We start from the raw sequence: 18,024 nt of genomic DNA on the forward strand, positions 1-18,024 counted from the left end.
AATTTTTGAAAATTATTTTAACGCCTATAACCCCCATCTGAAAATGGTTTATATTGCCAGGGAGCCCCGTACCAGATTTGTGTTGTTAGAATGTTTAAAAAATATTCCAGATATTCCACATTTTTATTTCAGGACTTTTTTTTAAAATAGCAGATCTACAATCTCACAATACGCCGTGATGTAGCTTGTAGATCTGCTATTTTCAAAAGGCTTGTTTTCACCATAGACTGTATAAATGAAGGTTTTCACAGACCTGGTTTGCTTGTTTCTCTCACACAATCTGGCAACACTGATCACACGTATATCTCCATGGTGTGGTTTGACCCTCACCACCTGCCGTTGTTCCGAACGCGGCTCCTTACAAACAGCTAAGCTGATCTACAAATCATCACTCAAACTGATCGTATATTGGAACACATAGGAAACTGCAGCACGTCCCAGGACATCAAAGGTAATAATCCAAAAGAACAGATCTCCAAAAGATCAGATCTACCAAGGAAACCTTACACACTAAACTATATGTCAGTCAATGGCAGTGGATGCTAGCCCAGGCTAGCTAGTTTATACACACTGGTGGGAAAAAGTATTCAAATGTGTTACTTTAAGTACAATTATCAATACTGCACTGTAGAAATACCCGTTACAAGTAAACATCTGGAATTAAAAATGGACTTAAGTAAAAGTACAGAAGTATTGGCATCAAAATGTACTTAAAGAAGTACCAAAAGTAAAAATACTCATTATGCAAAACGTCCTATTTCACATGTTTTCAAATTCATAAAATGTATAAAAATCTTGTTTTGAAAATAGTAGATCTGCTATTTTCAAGTGGCTGAAATGCATATAGGGCTGAAGTGCTTAAAGGGCACCACTTTGGTAGAGGTTTGGGTTGTGTATTTACCTTGCCATGATGTAACTCCAAAGATGGACAAGAAATCAAAAATAATTGCTCCTTTGATTAGAAATTGATAATTCAAAATATGCTCCTCAGTGACTTACATTGTACGCTAAAACAGCTCTCAAAGTCACTATTTTAGCACATAAACAAACACAGACAAAGTTGATTCAGACAATATAGAATATCACCAAACCCAGTACTGTTTTTTTTTTTTTAATAAAAATGTTAACTTCCTGATTTTGCTATTTTTATTAAGAAGAAAACCCGGACTGGATCCGGATCCGGATCTTCAAATAGTAAAATCAGCAGGAAGTTGACATTTTTATTAAAACAATAAACAGTACTGGGTTTGGTGATGTTCTATATTGTCTGAATTAGCTTTGATTGTGTTCGTTTACATGATAAAATAGTGACTTTGAGAGCTGTTTTACCGTACAGTGTAAGTCAATGAGGAGCATATTTTGAATTATACATTTCTAATCAATGGAGCAATTATTTTTGATTTCTTGTCCACCTTTGGAGTTACATCATGGCAAGGTAAATACACCACAACCCAAACCTCTACCAAAGTGGTCTTGCCCTTTTAATGTATGTTTTGTGCCAGCCAGGGACCTCCATAAGAGAAGATTTGTATTTAAAAAAATATTTTCCAATATTTTTCAGAAGTAGCAGGTCTACAAGCTCCATGTGTAGTGGTGAGGGAGCATTATGCTACATGTAGTTGAACTAGCTTAACTACATTTTGCTGGTAGCTGAGCTACATTCATATTTGTGTACCGCGCAGAGTAGTTTTTGGGTCATTTTTTTGTATTTTAAGTTTTAACCCAATAAAACCATGAAAGCATCTGTGCCATTTTAGATTTTAGCCATCATTTTATACTTATACAAATAGCAGATCTACAAGCTTGCGCGCTATGAGCTTGTATATCTGCTATTTTTGAATAGCCAAAGAGATCTAAGATGACCCAGATGCTTTCCCGGTCTTAATGGGTTAACTACTCAATTTACAAGCTACAATTTTGGGCAATATCATGAAATGAACATATTCTATTGTTTTACCGTGGCTGTGTTCTTGTACCAGAACCCCCTTTGAAAAAGCAAGGACTGTCCCTTTTTCTACCATTCTGGTTGCTTTGAGGGTATGTCGGCACATGACCGGCCAATCGCTGCCTCTGATTGGCTTGCCCTGGGATACAGGATAGGTGGGCAGTCTGGGCACTAGGGACATCTGGGCACCTCGATGTTAAAGTTATCTATTTTGTCCAAAATGTTACAAAATAAAATATTTGAAAAATGTTCTCACTGTAAGTAATGTAAAGTACACATGATGTGAACATGTACGGTACATCATTATCAGACTTAATAGGCTCTATGCACAGCAGCCATATTGGGAATAAATTGGGTCCCTTCCTTACTTCCTTCACAGGTGTTACCAATGATACTAATTAAGGCTCTGTTCCATTTGGTGTGGCACAGTGGTTGTCTTATTTTCAAGGACCCCCATAACTCTGAGAGTGTACAAATGGACCCATTTGGTTCCATTTGTACACTCTCAGAGTTACACACCCACCATAAGGGGCCATTTGGGAACCAAAATGGAGTGTTTCTAGTGAGCCAACATGCACAATATCAGCACCCTGACCAGAATGGAACAGAGCCTTCATTAGTATCATTGGTAACACCTGTGAAGGAAGTAAGAAGAGGCTTAGGATGCAAATTATCGATCAATTCATTAATTGATAATTGATAACCTTATCGACCAATTAACCGGTTAACTGATAAGCGGCTTTTTTTTTTTTTATCTGAGAATCTTAATTTCAGATTTAAAAAAAAAATCCTAAAAAAAAGTAATAGGAGCCGAGATACAGCCTTTTTTAGTAAGTTAAACAAGAAGTGAATGGAGCAGAAAATCTTCAAATCATCATATCTTGGGTTCTGAACATTAAAAAAAAAAAAAAAAATGTTTAAATGTTTTCAAATAATTGTTAATTGTTTGATTTAATCGGATAATTTCTTAACGGTAGTTAATCGAAAATCGATTAATTGTAAACATCCCTAAGAGGCCCAATATCTTTCCAATATGGCTGCTGTGCATAGAGCCTATTGTATACTTCAACTTCTTGTGTATGCCCCAAAATGACTGGATATACAGGTTTTGTAGCAATTGTAGAAATATTAGACCTTAAATGTCGAATGTTTAAGCATGTTCTAATCATGTATACTTTAATTGACTTAAAAACCTTTTTTCAACATTTTGGACAAAATAGCCAATTTTACATCAAGGTGTCCAGATGTCCCGAGTGCCCACCTATCCTGTTATCTGCTTCACAGGGTGGGTGGGTCTTGCTGCAAAGAAGGCAGCGTGATAAACACACAAGAACTAACTGCGTCACCATGGACGACCCTCCTGCCACACCCGGACTCGATCGCGAAGTACCGGCCCAACCGTGGCCACACATGAGCAAATTCATGACGTTGGATGTGGAGGCCTCTACAGCCACAACGTTAACGTTCACATGTGAGCTGTGCAAGCCCAAAATAAAACACATTTCCACTTCAAAGACATCCAACACCAACCTGAGAACGCATCTAAGAGTGAGTGCTTCTGTTTTTCTAACATATTGCTATAGGCTCTATTCACAGCAGCCATATTATGAAGACATTCACAGGTGTTACCAATGATACTAATGAAGGCTCTGTTCCATTCTGGTCAAACAGTCAGGGTGCTGATATTGTGCATGTTGGCTCACTGGAAACACTCTGCTACACCAGTGGGTCTACAGTTGGGGTCCAGAGACCCTCATGGGCTTCCAAATGGCCCCTTACAGGTGTGTACATTTGTACACTCTCCGAGTTATGGGGGTCGTGGAAACCACTGTGCTAGACTAAATGGAACAGAGCCTTCATTAGTATCATTGGTAACACCTGTGAAGGAAGTGATAACATGGCTGCTGTGAATAGAGCCTATTTGCACGGTTTTATCCACATTGTAAATGCCAGCCAGGCAAATGATTTAATTAATTCTGTGAACATTAACATTTAATAGTTGAATGAAGTTATTATAGTTTTGGCTTTAATGCTCGATATTTGCCAGACTGAATCATTCAAATAATAGTTAGTTAATTTAATTAAAGCTAAGCTGGTTATATAAATGGTAATATCTATGGCTGTACAAAACAGTGGAGAGTCCTAGGCTTCCTAAGTAGGCAAAAAATACCATTGCTGCCTCAGGAAGAGTTTTACAACACGTTGCCAAGTAGTCTGTACGATTATAAGCTAATAGTGTGTTCCTTTGCCTAAACAAAAGTTGTAAAAATAGACATTTGAAGGCATTAAACCTATTATTTTGCATCGTACAGTGGTCCCCAGCAATTGTTTCTTTTTTTCTATATGAACCATGACATGTGAACTTAAATGCTTATGTTAACTCATGTATTGTCATATGTGTCTTTCCTTTATTATTAGAGGCTGCATAAACCCACATTTGATGAGATGCAGAGCCTCCAGCAGGAATCAAGAAGGAAAAGAGCACGGCCATCTTCAGATGAGCCTCAGCCCGGAGGATCGGCAATGGAGCAAGCACGTCCAATGGCAAGAGAAGATTTGTGTTTACAAATATTTTCCAGTATTTTTCAAAAATAGCAGATCTACAAGCTCCAAGTGTAGTGTTGGAAACCATTAAGCTACGTGTAGTTGAACTACGTAGCTCAACTACATTTCGCTGTAGCTTGCTGGTACAGCCATGGAGACTTGAATTCATGGATATGTTTTTTTTTTTTTTGTTCCATTCCTAAGCCAATAATTTGATGACCGGCAGCGGTTCCGGTAGGAGACACAGAGTCTCCTTTGTATCTCCTACCGGAACCGCGGCCTACTGGTCCGCTGGTCATCAAATTATTGGCTTAGGAGCGCGACTAAAACTAAAACATATAAATCTGAACTAATTTATAGAAAAAAAGGCATTTTGGGGGTGAACTATCCCTTTAAACCAGGGGTCGGCAATAGGCGGCCCGCGGGCCGAAATTGGCCCCCGAGAAATAATATCTGGCCCGTGAGATAATTTTGAGAAAAAAAAAAAAATTAAATTTTTTTTTTTTTTTTTTTTAGAAAAATATTTTTTGATTTTGAACCCACTTTTGAAATCATGCACTCATAAACACGATGCATTTTAAAGGATTTATAACATTTTATAGCTAGATTAGAGGAAAATGGAGAAGAAAAAAAAAATCACCAGAAAAATCGCCTGTGCTGATATTTAAACCGGAAAAAATGTTGATTTATATTGGTCAAACAGAACCGAATTAGACCCGAATTAGACCGAGTTAGACCCGAATTAGACCCGAAAAATTTTGCGCGCGCGCGGGCATGTTCGCGGGGAGGCCCGGCCCGCGATGGAATGTCTGGGAGTGATATTGGCCCTAGGCTTATCTCAATTGCCTACCCCTGCTTTAAACCATTAAGACCGGGAAAGCATCTGTGTCATTCTAGATTTTTAGCCATTAGACATCTGGGCACCTCGATGTAAAATTTGCTATTTTGTCCAAAATGTTAAAAATGTAATATTTGAAAAATGGTCTTACTGTAAGTAATGTAAAGTATACATGATGTGATCATGCACAGTACATCATTATCAGACTTAACCTTCAACTTCTTGTTTATGTCCCAAAATGACTGGATATACAGGTTTTGTAGCAATTGTAGAAGTATCACACCTTAATTGTCAAATGTTTAAGCATGTTCTAATCATGTATACTTTACTTTAAAACATTTTCCAAATAAATGTATATATTATTTACATTTTGGACAAAATAGCCAATTTTACATCAAGGTGCCCAGATGTCCTTACAGTGCCCACCTATCCTGTTAACTTGCCCTGGTATTGCTCAATATGCTTCACAGGGTGGGTGGGTCTTGCTGCAAAGAAGGCAGCGTGATAAACACACAAGAACTAACTGCGTCACCATGGACGACCCTCCTGCCACACCCGGACCCCATCGCGAAGTACAGGCCCAACCGTGGCCACACATGAGCAAATTCATGACGTTGGATGTGGGCACCTCTACAGCCACAACGTTAACGTTCACATGTGAGCTGTGCAAGCCCAAAATAAAACACATTTCCACTTCAAAGACATCCAACACCAATCTGAGAACGCATCTAAGAGTGAGTGCTTCTGTTTTTCTAATACATTGCTATTCGCAATTGTGTATTTTCTTTCCATCTATGAAGCATTACATGTTACCTTACATGCTTGTCAACTCATATTGTGTCATATGTGTCTTTATTTTATTATTAGAGGCTGCATAAACCCAAATTTGATGAGATGGGACTCCAGCAGGAATCGGAAAGGAAAAGAGCACGGCCATCTTCAGATGAGCCTCGGCCCGGAGGATCGGCAATGGAGCAAGCACGTCCAATGGATAAATGTGTCACAAGCAGGCAAACGGGGAGTGCCATGTCTCAGGAGAAATTCAACAAACTGACTGTTAGATTTGTTGTACAAGGCGTTCATCCACTTAGCATCGTTGAGAGACCAGACTTTAAAGATTATATTCACGCGTTGGTGCCTGGAAGACAGCTGCTGTCAAGAAAGACACTTGTGAAGATAGTGGAAGATCAGTCTGGACATATGCAAAGAAACCTCCGCACTGCTCTCTCCCAGCAAGAGCATGTAGCTACGACAACGGATGCATGGTCAACAAACAACAGAAGCTTTTTGGGCGTCACTGTCCATTGGATCGACCAAAACACGCTCCAGATTCAGTCTGCAGCTCTTGCCTGCCGTCGAATAATAGGCAGACATACCTTTGAGGTTCTGGCTGGTTTGCTGGAAGACATACACAAAGATTTTAAGATCCAGAACAAGGTTAGTGTCACAACCACAGACAATGGGGCAAACTTTGCAAAGGCTTTCCAAGTGTTTGCCGACGTTCAAAAAGAGGTTGAGGGGGAGCGAGAAGAAGGGGAAGAGGAAGATGACAGTGACGTGATCTTCACTGAATTGACAAACATCCTCTCGAACGAAGACGAGGATTATCACTTGCCACCCTGTCACTTGCCACCCCACCGGCGATGCGCCAGCCACACACTGAACCTTGTGGCAACCGAAGACGCAGAGAAGGCGGCCGAAAATTCAGAGCCATTCAAAAGAATATCAAGATCCACAATGGCAAAATGTCAAGCCCTCTGGAGCAGACAGAGTCGCAGCGCGCAGGCTTCAGACACCAGCCATGGCATACTTGGAACCCAGCTGGTTGTTCCAAATGCAAGTCACTGGAACTCCACCTACTGCTCCCTGGAGAGACTCAAGAAGATCATGACTGGAGGAGGAGACCTGGACGATGTGTGTGGAAAGCTTGATGTAGCTCGCTTCAAACAAGCAGAGAAGACGTTCATCAGTGAATATGTCACGGTAAATGGTGTTTTTCACTAGCAGTTTTTTAAACAATTGTACTGTCATCTCAGCAGTTGTAGTTAGGGCTGTCACGATAGGCTCCATTCACAGCAGCCATAGTGTGAAGAAATGCACAGGTGTTACCAATGATACTAAGAGTCAGGGTGCTGATATTGTGCATGTTGCCTCACTGCAAACACTCTGCTACACCAGTGGGTCTAAAGTTGGGGTCCAGGGACCCTCATGGGCTTCCAAATGGCCCCTTGCGGGTGTGTAACTCTGAGAGTGTACAAATGGAACCAAATGGACCCGTAAGGGTCCATTTGGTTCCATTTGTACACTCTCAGAGTTATGGGGGTCGTGGAAACCACTGTGCTACACTAAACAGAACAGAGCCTTCATTAGTATCATTGGTAACACCTGTGAAGGAAGTGATAATATGGCTGCTGTGCATAGAGCCTATTACAAATATAAGTTGACGATTAATTGTCACTCAAATAATTGCGATTAACGATGTAATATGTGTTTAGCGTTGAACATTGGAGGCTTCATAATAACAAATTGCACAGGGCAGGTTTGACAAATAACTGAAATATTCAAAGATGTTGACATATTTGATCATTTTTATATGTAAAAAAAAAAGCAGAAATAGCTGATCTACAAGCTTAGATCTTTAGAAGTTACGTGTCACAAAGTGACGCATTGTAAGCTTGTAGATCTGCTATTTCTGCTTTTTTCAATATTTGAAGATGTGTGAACATCTTTCAACATGGAATCAATCATGCAAAAGTAATTGCGATTATCTGTCTCAAATAATTGCGATCAGACAATTATGTAATAATTGTGACGGGCCTAGTTGTAGTCCAATAGAATTGAGTTAATCTTATAACATTAAATCCAGTTATTAGTTATTTCCTATGTCTATTGAATTTGTGGGATACGTTGATCATAAAGGCTTTTTTTCAAGTTCCATGTTTTTTTTTAATATAACCTTAAATAACATCATATCTCGGGTCTTTACAGAAAACATGCCTAGCTAGATCCATCTAACCAAACACAATAATTAATAAAAAGGTTTTAAATGTTCAGATTCAATCATATGTTTTTGATTGTTTGTTTACAGGTGGTTTCTCCGTTGGCAAAAGCCCTGGATATCCTCCAGTCTAACAAGATGGCCTACTATGGAGTGTTGCTGCCCACTATTGCGATCCTCATAGACAAACTGCAGAAGATCAAGGGAGAATCCCGGCTCCAGCATTGCATTCCATTGGCTGACGCTCTCATCGAGGGGGTGGAGCAGAGGTGAGACCTGGACCCCCCCCCCCTTGGGTGCTGTGACACAAGTCCAGGGGTGCTGCAGAGTAGTTTGATAACATTTGAAACTATCAATATCACTTCAGTTTAACCACTTAGACCCTCTATACCTGAGATACACTGTACTGGATGCATTCTTTTCCCATCTACACCAAATCTCTTAACCAAAAACAGCCGATCTTCAAGCTCACAACACAACGCAACGCGTTGTGAGCTTATAGATTGGCTGTTTTTGGCTAATGTTTCCCCCAGAATAGTGATGCGGTGGTTCAAGTGGTTAGAGGTTAAGATTAAAGTTATTTTCAATCTGTCCTAATGGAAACGGATATTGTTTTCGTCGTGACAAACTGTAGCTTAGGGGGAAAGACTTGCATGTTTACCTACCGTATCCTCTAATTCAGGGGTGATTCAGGGGTGCCGTGGATGAAAAGGTTATATACAGGGGTACCCTGAGACAAATGTTTTGAGAACCTCTGCACTACGTGACACCCTTAGTTGTGTTGCTTAGGGTCACATGTTATTTACTAGGCAACAGGTGTGTGTTGCTAGATGAAGGGCCACATTTTTTTGTCTACTATGTATTTGACAACTGACCAGTGACCCCCATCTGAAAATAGTTAGTGCCAGGGACCTGCCATACAAGATTTGTGTTGTGAAAATGTTTTTAAAAATATTCAAAAATGTTCACATTTCTTTCAAGATTATCTCATAATGCATTGCATCACTATGCATAGCGAGCTTGTAGATTGAATACTTTCAAATAGCCCATGTGTATTGGGTTAAAGTGCTTTGTGAACCTCTGGGTTAAATTAATGTTTTAAACTTAAAGGAGTAGTTCACCCAAATAATGACTTATTTTCTATCAATTACACACCCCATGAAGCCTTGAATTCATGGAGATATTTTAGTTTTTGTCTCATTCCTAAGTTAATAATTTGATTACAGGCGGAAAGATGCTAATGTATCTGGTAGGAGACTCAAAGGAGTCTCTTTGAGTCTCCTACCGGAAATACACCCGGTCATCAAATCTTTGTCTCAGGAATGTGTCAAAAACAAAAAAATCGCCATGAATTCAAGGCTTCATGGGATGTGTAATTGAAAGAAAATAAGTAATTCTTTGGGTGAACTATGCCTTTAACCACTTCTAGAGGTTTCTGTTAGATATTTCTGTTGTGTTAAATTATAATTGAATCTGTTTTCAGGTTTGGCTATGTGTTCGAAAACAACAAGTGTCTCATGGCAACTGCGAGCCACCCCATGTTCAAAATGGAATACATCCCCGAGGAACGGAAGAGAGACGTGGCGATGCATCTGAGAGAAGAGGTGAGGCGGCTGCAAACACCGCCATCATCAACAATGGCTGACAGTGACGAGGAAGTCGCACAAAGCATGGACGATGACATCGCTTCATTCTTCCCAAAGAAGAAAGATGACAAAGTAGACGAGGTGGAGGCCTTTGAGAAGTCACCGGACGACTCCCCACAAAATGCCTTCAAATCTCTGCCCAGAATGAGGGAAGTCTTCATAAAGTTCAACACGGGTGTCCCGGCCAGTGCCGCGTGTGAGCGGCTCTTCAGCGTCGGCGGCAAGGATGTTTTCAGTGCCAAACGGAACCGCCTGTCTGATAGAAACTTTGAGAGACTACTCATGTGTCGCGTAAACGAGAGATTCTGCCCTGGCATTTAACAAAATAAATATATAGGCCCAATTGTTCAGACAACGTTGATTGTTAGAAATAGGTTGACATTTTACCCATTAAGACCGGGAACGCATCTGTGTCATTTTAAGATTTATTTGGCTATTCAAAAATAGCAGATCTACAAGCTCATAGTGATGTGCTATGAGCTTGTAGATCTACTTCGCGAAGCGAACATTTGTAACTCAAATCTTTGCTTCTGGGGGTCCCTGGAACTAAATATTTTACAAATGTTCGCTTTAAAAAATATATATTCAAAGATTTGAACACATTTTCATTTTTTTACGAGCTTGTAGATCTGCTATTTTTTAATGGCCAAAGAAATCTAAAATGACACATGGGTTCCCGGTCTTAATGGGTTAAAAAGACAATTTAAACAACTGAAAAACGTTATCCAACATCCCAGGTGTCTGGAATCTGTCAGAGAGAATGTAACATTGTTTAGTTAATGTGTAAAGGTGAAGCTATCATTATACAACATGTATACAAGAAACCAGTCTTTATTTTTTTACACCTGAATAATTAGATAAGTGCAGACAATAAGTGTCATTACAGTTTTATGTTTAAAGAAGACTAGACTGTGAGTGTGTGCTGAGATTGACGATCAAATGTCATGTTACAGTGTTACAAGTCTCTATCTAGTCTTTCTTTACTTTAGGAACACAGATGTTAGAAGAAAATGTCAACCTTTTTGAAATAAAACTCAGTTGAGAGGCATATATATGCTGGCATGTGACTTTTTGTAGGTTATTATTTTTTATTTCATAATGTACATAATTTAACACTGAACAAAAATAAGTAGTTGAACTACGGTGCTTTTTCTGCAGAAACCACCCAAAATGATATGTATTTAGCCACGCCACGCCCCCCCCCCCCCCCCCCCCCCCCATCTCAAAATATCTCGAAGCAAAGACTTGAGTTACAAATGTTCGCTTTAAAATTATATATATATTCAAAGCTTTTAACAAATGTTCACGCTTTTAAAAAAAATAGCAGATCTACAAGCTCAAAGCGCGGCACTGAGTGCCGTGCTATGAGCTTGTAGATCTGCTATTTTTGAACAGCCCAGAGTATTAAAATAATGCTTATAGCTAAAATATAAAATGACACAGATGTGTTCCCTGACTGAATGGATTAATCGGACTGTGACACTGTTATCAAATTTAGCTTGGGACCCCCTGGAACCCCCTCAAGGACCCCTGGGGTAATTTCTTTGTATATTCCAAGTTATTTAGTCTTATCTTATCTGCCCTGTGCAAAAGTTTTTATTCATATGCTCCAATGCCATATCTGCTATTTTTGAGAAACATTGTCCTAACCATTGTTCTAAATCCTACGAGTTTTCTGAAAAACGTATGTCTATGTTAGCTAAAATCTAAAATTACACAGATGCTTTCCCGGTTTTAATGGGTTAACCCATTTAATCCCGGGAATACATTTGTGCAATTTTTGATTTTAGCTATAGCCATTATTTTATACTTTGGCTATTCAAAAATAGCGTATCTACAAGCTCATGGCGCAGCACTCGCGCTATGAGCTTGTAGATCTGCTATTTTTTTTAAACCATGAAAATGTGTGCAAATCTATGAATATATATTTTTTTTTAAAGCGAACATTTGTAAATCAAATCTTAGTTTTTTGGGGGGTCCCTGGAACTAAATATTTTGAGATGGGGGCCAAATACATATAATTTTTGGGGGTCCTTGACATGAAAAAATTTGAGAACCACTGATATTATTATAGCAACATACGGTTTTCAGAAAACTGTTTAGAATTTAGAAGACATTTGTAGATGTGTTCCCGGGTTATCATTTATATAATAAACTTTATTTCAGACCCGTGGGTCCATATAAAAGAAAACGGCACATCATATAAAAAGAGACAGCAGTATATAAATATATACAATATACATAAAACAAAACAAAACAGATCACTCAAGCGCGCACCCACCCCCCCCCCCCCTCACTCACACATACACCAATTCATGAGGCGGCTGTCAAGCGCTGAGTCAAAATATTCAAGCAGGTAAATTAAAAAACAATTTAATTTTGCCAATGGTTTCTGAGCCTGGATGTGTATCTATAATTGCTTCTCATAGGGCTGGTTAGAGCCTCTATGATGCTGTTCTCTGACACATCAAACGGACACATATAATTGTACATCAATTGTCTTAAAAGTGCATCACATGTAGACACACCAGTGGACACAAACAATTGACTGGAAGTATGCCAGGGGTGATGCAACTTTGATGATGCAGAGGGCCACTATATTTCCACACTCACTCCAGAGGGCCACGTTGCATATACTCGGGCAGGCACCCCTTCTTCATCTCCGTATTGTAACTTTTTTTCGTAAATGAATGCCATACATCGACCATGCTATGTCACACAAAAGTATCAAAAATAGCCGATCTACAAGCTCAAAGTGTGTTTGAGCTTGTAGATCTGCAATTTTTTGCTATTTTTTAATTGGAATCCTGAAATGTGTGTGTGTGTGTGTGTGTGTGTGTTATATATATATATATATATATATATATATATATATATATATATATATATTTATTTTTTTTATATATATTTTATATATATATATATTTTTTATATATATATATATTTTTTTTTATTTTTTTTTTCAAATGCCTTTTAGTTATACTTATGTTAACTTAAGAACAAATACATTGGACAACATAAAAAAAGACAACAGCATTTTTAAACTAGTCATTAAGCTATTATAATACAGAAGTAATTAAAGTATGTCTGGAATTTTAACAGCTGAAATCAATAATATATCAGTATTCCGATATTAAGTGAAGGTGGGGGCCGCATGTGGCCCCGGGCCGCTAGTTGCCCATGTATGCACTATGCCATCTGGGAATGTGGAGCAACAACCTCATAGCATCATTATAAGGCACTCTGAGCCTCTGCATACTCCTCCTCACCCTGTACGAATACCAGAGATGAGCCGTATATACAGAGGTGTGCCATAGGCTCGTAATTAAGGTTCACTAAAGCTGTGTTCTCTTGGTTCTGTGTGTTTTCTAGGGATCCACAGTAAAGATGTGTTCTCTGGTTCTGTTCCCGCCTCCGCCCCCTGCCGGGCAGATCACACTCTGCGAGTCCAACAACGAGCTGGTGTCTGGAACCAGCTGCCTGAAACAGGTCTGATGAGAGCATTTTAAAGCTCCACTCCGCGATTTAGGATACAAATGATCAGTGAAAGTGGTTGTGGAAAAGTGACTCTTGTTAGCATTGTTGTATTTTATACATGGATTGTAATGGAGCAGTGGTGGAAGAAGTACTCACATTTTGTACTTAAGTAAAAGTACCAATACCACAGAAATACTAAATATACGTTTTCAAACAGTTGTAGTGCAATAAAAGGTACAATATTTGCCTCTGAGATGAAGGGGAGTAGATAAAAGTATTGAAAATTGCAAATACTCCTAAAGAGGAAAAAAATCCTCAAAAGTGCACTTGTAAATGTACTTTACTTTACACCACTGTAATGGAGTGTGTTTGTCCTGCAGGAGTCGGGTCCGTTGAGTCTCTACTTTCCCCGGGAGTCTCTGAAGCCTCACAGCCGGACAGAGAGCAGCAGCAAGGCAGCCTTTCTGGACCACAGCGAGACCTTGTGGATGAGAAGTGCAACTGCATGGTATGTAACAGTAGTATATGCAGACACACACACACACACACACACACACACACACACACACACACACACACACACACACACACACAGTGGTGTAAAGTAACTAAGTACATTTACTCAAGTACATGGTTGAGCTGTAGGGGGTAAGGGGGGGTACGGCGTACCCTTAGTCTGACACTGTGGGAGCTGGGGGCGTGCGTGCACGCACCGTCAGTGGCGGTCTTTAACGCCTTAAAGTTTAAAAACAATAGCCTCTCAAGGTTCGCGCCGTCAGTGGCGAGCCATTCTCAATAGCGTCTACCTGGCTGCTTTGCATAACATGGGGGGGATCGCTTAGCAGAGGACCCAGTTCTCTGAGACAAGACAAAGACAAGTTGTCTGATTATTTTAAGTAGGCCTACTCAGAGATGCTCGTAGGCCTGCGTCCTGCGTCGCTGACGCACCATATTGCGAAAGGACGCATTCATGACAACTCTAGTGCGTCCATGGGACGCAGCTCCGATTAGCTCCGATAATATATAATATTTGTCAGCTGTGATCTACATGGACTCTCTCGGTTAGGCACCGTTGGTGGAGAAGTATAACTCTCCGGTTAGACACCGTTGTACTGGAGAAGTATAACTCGGTTAAACGGTGTTGTGTGGCAGAAGCAGCAGCACAGCCCCTCGCTGTTAGTTTACGCTACTCACACACAGAGAGAGAGAGAGAGAGACGGCATGAGGACCTGCTCTTAAACGTGTTAAAACGTCTTGGATAGACCACTGTCTGGAATAATAACTGATCATCATACATACAGGTCTACTACTAATCTCTGTTGCTGTTGTCATCTTAAATTGACCAGCCAAAGTAAAATCCCCGATTTTAGAGTGTTCTCCCACTTGCTTGGAGATCAGAGTGATGTATGTGGTGGATTAATGCATGTTGCCAATCAGCTGTGTAACATTAGCAGGTTAACGATGGCTCGTTGATCCTATGCATTTGACCCTGATTTGACCACAAAGGCAAACAAAAGCACTAATTAATGGCAGCTGTAAGTAACCGGTTGTCTATCGTCTGTGTCTTGTGTATGTTTAATAGGCAACTGGATGTTTTCTGTAGCTTAGAGATATCATAACAATTAATTCCCTGAAGAGGGTAGACCCTCTCCCTCATGCTAAACTTAAAGTGACTTATAAGGTTCCACTTCTCCTCAAAAAGACAACTTTATTTTCCTTTGTCAATGACAAGCCTAATAGTATTATTGCATGTTGACTATGTGCAATAACTGCAAGCCAATGTTCATAGGCATTGTCAGTATTTGTCTTCATTATTTCTTGAATTCCTATTTCTTTATTTGCCAATACTTCCACTGTAAGCCAGTGTTTTCAGTCTACACAATAAATAGTAAAAATAAATTCTACATTCATAAATAATACAAAATAAAATAATAATAATGATTAAAAGGTTCTATGATTAAATGTATTCTATTGGTCAAAGGTATGTTAAATCCACCTGTTGCCCACTACTAGTATTTCTTACCATAAGGTGTGCTAATACTACAGAATCATATACATTTGAAAAAATATATTTATGATTTTTTAATATATGTATATATATCGGTATCGGTCTTGAAAAGCAGGAACGGGTCGCACTGATCTAGATCTGCTATTTTCACAATATGTATCTGTGGAACTGAATCAAACTAAATTAAGTGCCTCAACTCCTAATTCCTCAGGGTGGGGGGTCCCCAGTTAAAATATGATTATTTTGGGGGGTCGCTGCCTGAAAAGGTTGAGATCCACTGCATCAGGATATAATGTACACAGTCACACACGCATAGAAGATATGGAGATTGGAGATCAAAGAAAACGATAGGGGGGGGGACGTGTAATTGGGGACCCATAAAATGTCCCTGGGACCCATCTAAAAGACCACCCTTGCATCCCAGGACCCATTACATTGAAAACCTAGCAACATCACTGCCTACTTATGTGTGGGTGAGTCTATGTAAAGGGCTTTTATATAAAATTAAAAGGAAAATAAAATAATTAATTTGAAACAAAAATAAAAACAACAAATTAACAATGCAACAATACAACAAAATAATAATACATATGATTACATTAATAATCACATGTTGAATACAGTATTTCAACTAGCACTGAGCTGAGTGGCTATGTGCGCACACGTGCGCGCGCGTGACGTCATAAAATACAGTACCCTTAGTTCAAAAATCCACAGCTCACCACTGCTCAAGTACTGTACTTAAGTAACATTTTGAGGTGCTTTTACTTTACTGGAGTATTTCTAAATTTCAATACTTTTACTTCTACTCCACTACATCTCAGAGGTAGATATTGTACTTTTACTCCACTACAATTATTTGAAAACTTTAGTTACTAGTTACTTTGCAGATATAAATAATTATGTTATAAAACATACATTAACCACTTTAGCCCTGTTTTATATATAGGCTATTTGATTTGAAATTGATTGAATTTTTTATTAGGCAAAAGAATGTAAAACAACACAGTTACATTTATAATGCTTTTGTCTAAAAGGTCCGGCCAAAAAAGTCCTTGCGGACTTGTTTCCGTTGGGGTCCTTGAATTAATTTCATAGACATATATAGTAGCAACCAAACAGTTCAAAAATCAACATAAGAATACAGAGGAAAAAAGATATACCATTATGTACAAAAAAAGGCATGAGAAAATAAAAATCACACCCTGTGTGAAGGAAGCGGTGCCTTTGGGGCGGTAGTCCATGTACAACAGTTGTACTCCATAGCATGCTGCGAACTTGAGTTATGGCTGTTTGAAGGCCAGCCAATGGGAAGACAGAGGGGGCGGGGCTTCAGCAATTCATGCTGGTCCCTATTGGTGGTCTAAGTCCACATATCAAATGTGGACTTGGTGGCATGCAGCAAACTGGAGTTATAGCTGTTTAAAATCCTGTGCTCATCCCGTGCTTCCACGGACATCCCGTGCTCAAACGGGCGGACGGACATAACTTACGGGGGGGGGGTCCCTGGAGCCTGCTTTGATAACTTCAGCAATTCATGCTCGTCCCTATTGGTGGTCTAAGTCCACATATCAAATTAGGACTTGGTGGCATGCTGCGAACTGGAGTTATAGCTGTTGGAAATCCCGTGCTATAAACGGGCGGACGGACATAACATCATTGGGGGTCCCTGGACCCCTCTTTGATAAGCAGTGGCACGTGTGGCCAAAGAGAGGAGAGATGGCATAGGCAATGTCCAAGGCCGTGTGTGTGTGTGTGTGTGTGTGTGTGTGTGTGTGTGTGTGTGTGTGCGTGTGTTTGTATGTGTTTCTTCTTTGCCGTCAGGCTCATACGGACGGACGGACATACGGACAAAGTCAAGTGTAGAGCGGTTGGCACCGCTAAAAATGACATACAAAAAAAGCATTAGAAAATAAAATAAAAAGTATGTACAAAAAAATAAAAAGTATGTACAAAAATCACACCCTGTGTGAAGGAAGCGGTGCCTTTGGGGCGGGGCTTAACTCATTGCAGTTCGTCCCTATTGGTGGTCTGAGTCCACGTACCAAATTGTTACTTGGTAGCATGCTAGCAGGGCGGAATTTTGCCGTTTTCAATACACGATAGTGCACTTGGTGATACAAGCGCGAAATTTGGCACAGATGTCCTTCATATGACCCTAATTGATAATCAACCTCTGGCCACGCAAAAATCCTAAGATTTCAAGATGGCCACCACCAGTTTTCAAAATGGCTGCAACTGGGCCAACATTTTGGACTATATCACTTTGCTGGGGCTATAAATCTTTGATTTTCCCCTTATTTTAATATAGGAGAATATGTTCTGAAGGTATTTCTACCAAGTAAGATAAAAATACATATATTAGGTTCCAATATGGCGGCATATTTTCCAATATGGCTGCCGATAAATTGCATAAATGTACATTCACATGAGCTTGTAGCACATGTATTTTTTTATTAATTACCATACACAGAATCAATTTATAGCACATTTTAAAGTGATTTGGTAGCTTTTTAATGACCTAGGGCAACAGACTTTTCAATATGTTCACCAATAAATACAAAAACT

General features: G+C 39.6%; 2 protein-coding genes across 2 annotated transcripts in view; both read left to right on the forward strand.

Annotated features, from left to right (window-relative positions):
- The first annotated feature begins 325 nt into the window (after positions 1-325).
- Positions 326-18,024, forward strand: part of aaas (achalasia, adrenocortical insufficiency, alacrimia) — a 37,558-nt gene continuing 19,859 nt past the window's right edge. The window contains exons 1-3 of the mRNA XM_084067993.1: positions 326-451; positions 13,344-13,460; positions 13,829-13,956. Of these exons, the coding sequence (XP_083924119.1) occupies positions 13,359-13,460; positions 13,829-13,956 (230 nt within the window). The 5' untranslated portion in view covers positions 326-451; positions 13,344-13,358. The remainder of the gene's footprint in view (positions 452-13,343; positions 13,461-13,828; positions 13,957-18,024) is intronic.
- On the forward strand, positions 5,811-10,471 carry LOC311052786 (uncharacterized protein). The gene is made up of 4 exons (XM_084067990.1): positions 5,811-6,061; positions 6,195-7,310; positions 8,416-8,594; positions 9,809-10,471. Exons 1-4 carry the CDS (start codon positions 5,861-5,863, stop codon positions 10,290-10,292), a joined length of 1,980 nt encoding a protein of 659 aa, XP_083924116.1. The 5' UTR covers positions 5,811-5,860; the 3' UTR covers positions 10,293-10,471.

Source organism: Gymnoscopelus microlampas (assembly GCF_963454915.1).
Source record: "Gymnoscopelus microlampas genome assembly, chromosome: 10".
Lineage (NCBI taxonomy): Eukaryota > Metazoa > Chordata > Actinopteri > Myctophiformes > Myctophidae > Gymnoscopelus > Gymnoscopelus microlampas.

What these genes read in the sequence shown, in the direction of transcription:
- LOC311052786 (XM_084067990.1), top strand. Translation starts at nt 5,861, where the DNA reads ATGGACGACCCTCCTGCCACACCCGGACCCCATCGCGAAGTACAGGCC. An exon ending in TCATCAGTGAATATGTCACG is followed by an intron (nt 7,311 to 8,415) that starts GTAAATGGTGTT and finishes GTTTGTTTACAG; the next exon opens with GTGGTTTCTCCGTTGGCAAA. An exon ending in ATCGAGGGGGTGGAGCAGAG is followed by an intron (nt 8,595 to 9,808) that starts GTGAGACCTGGA and finishes ATCTGTTTTCAG; the next exon opens with GTTTGGCTATGTGTTCGAAA.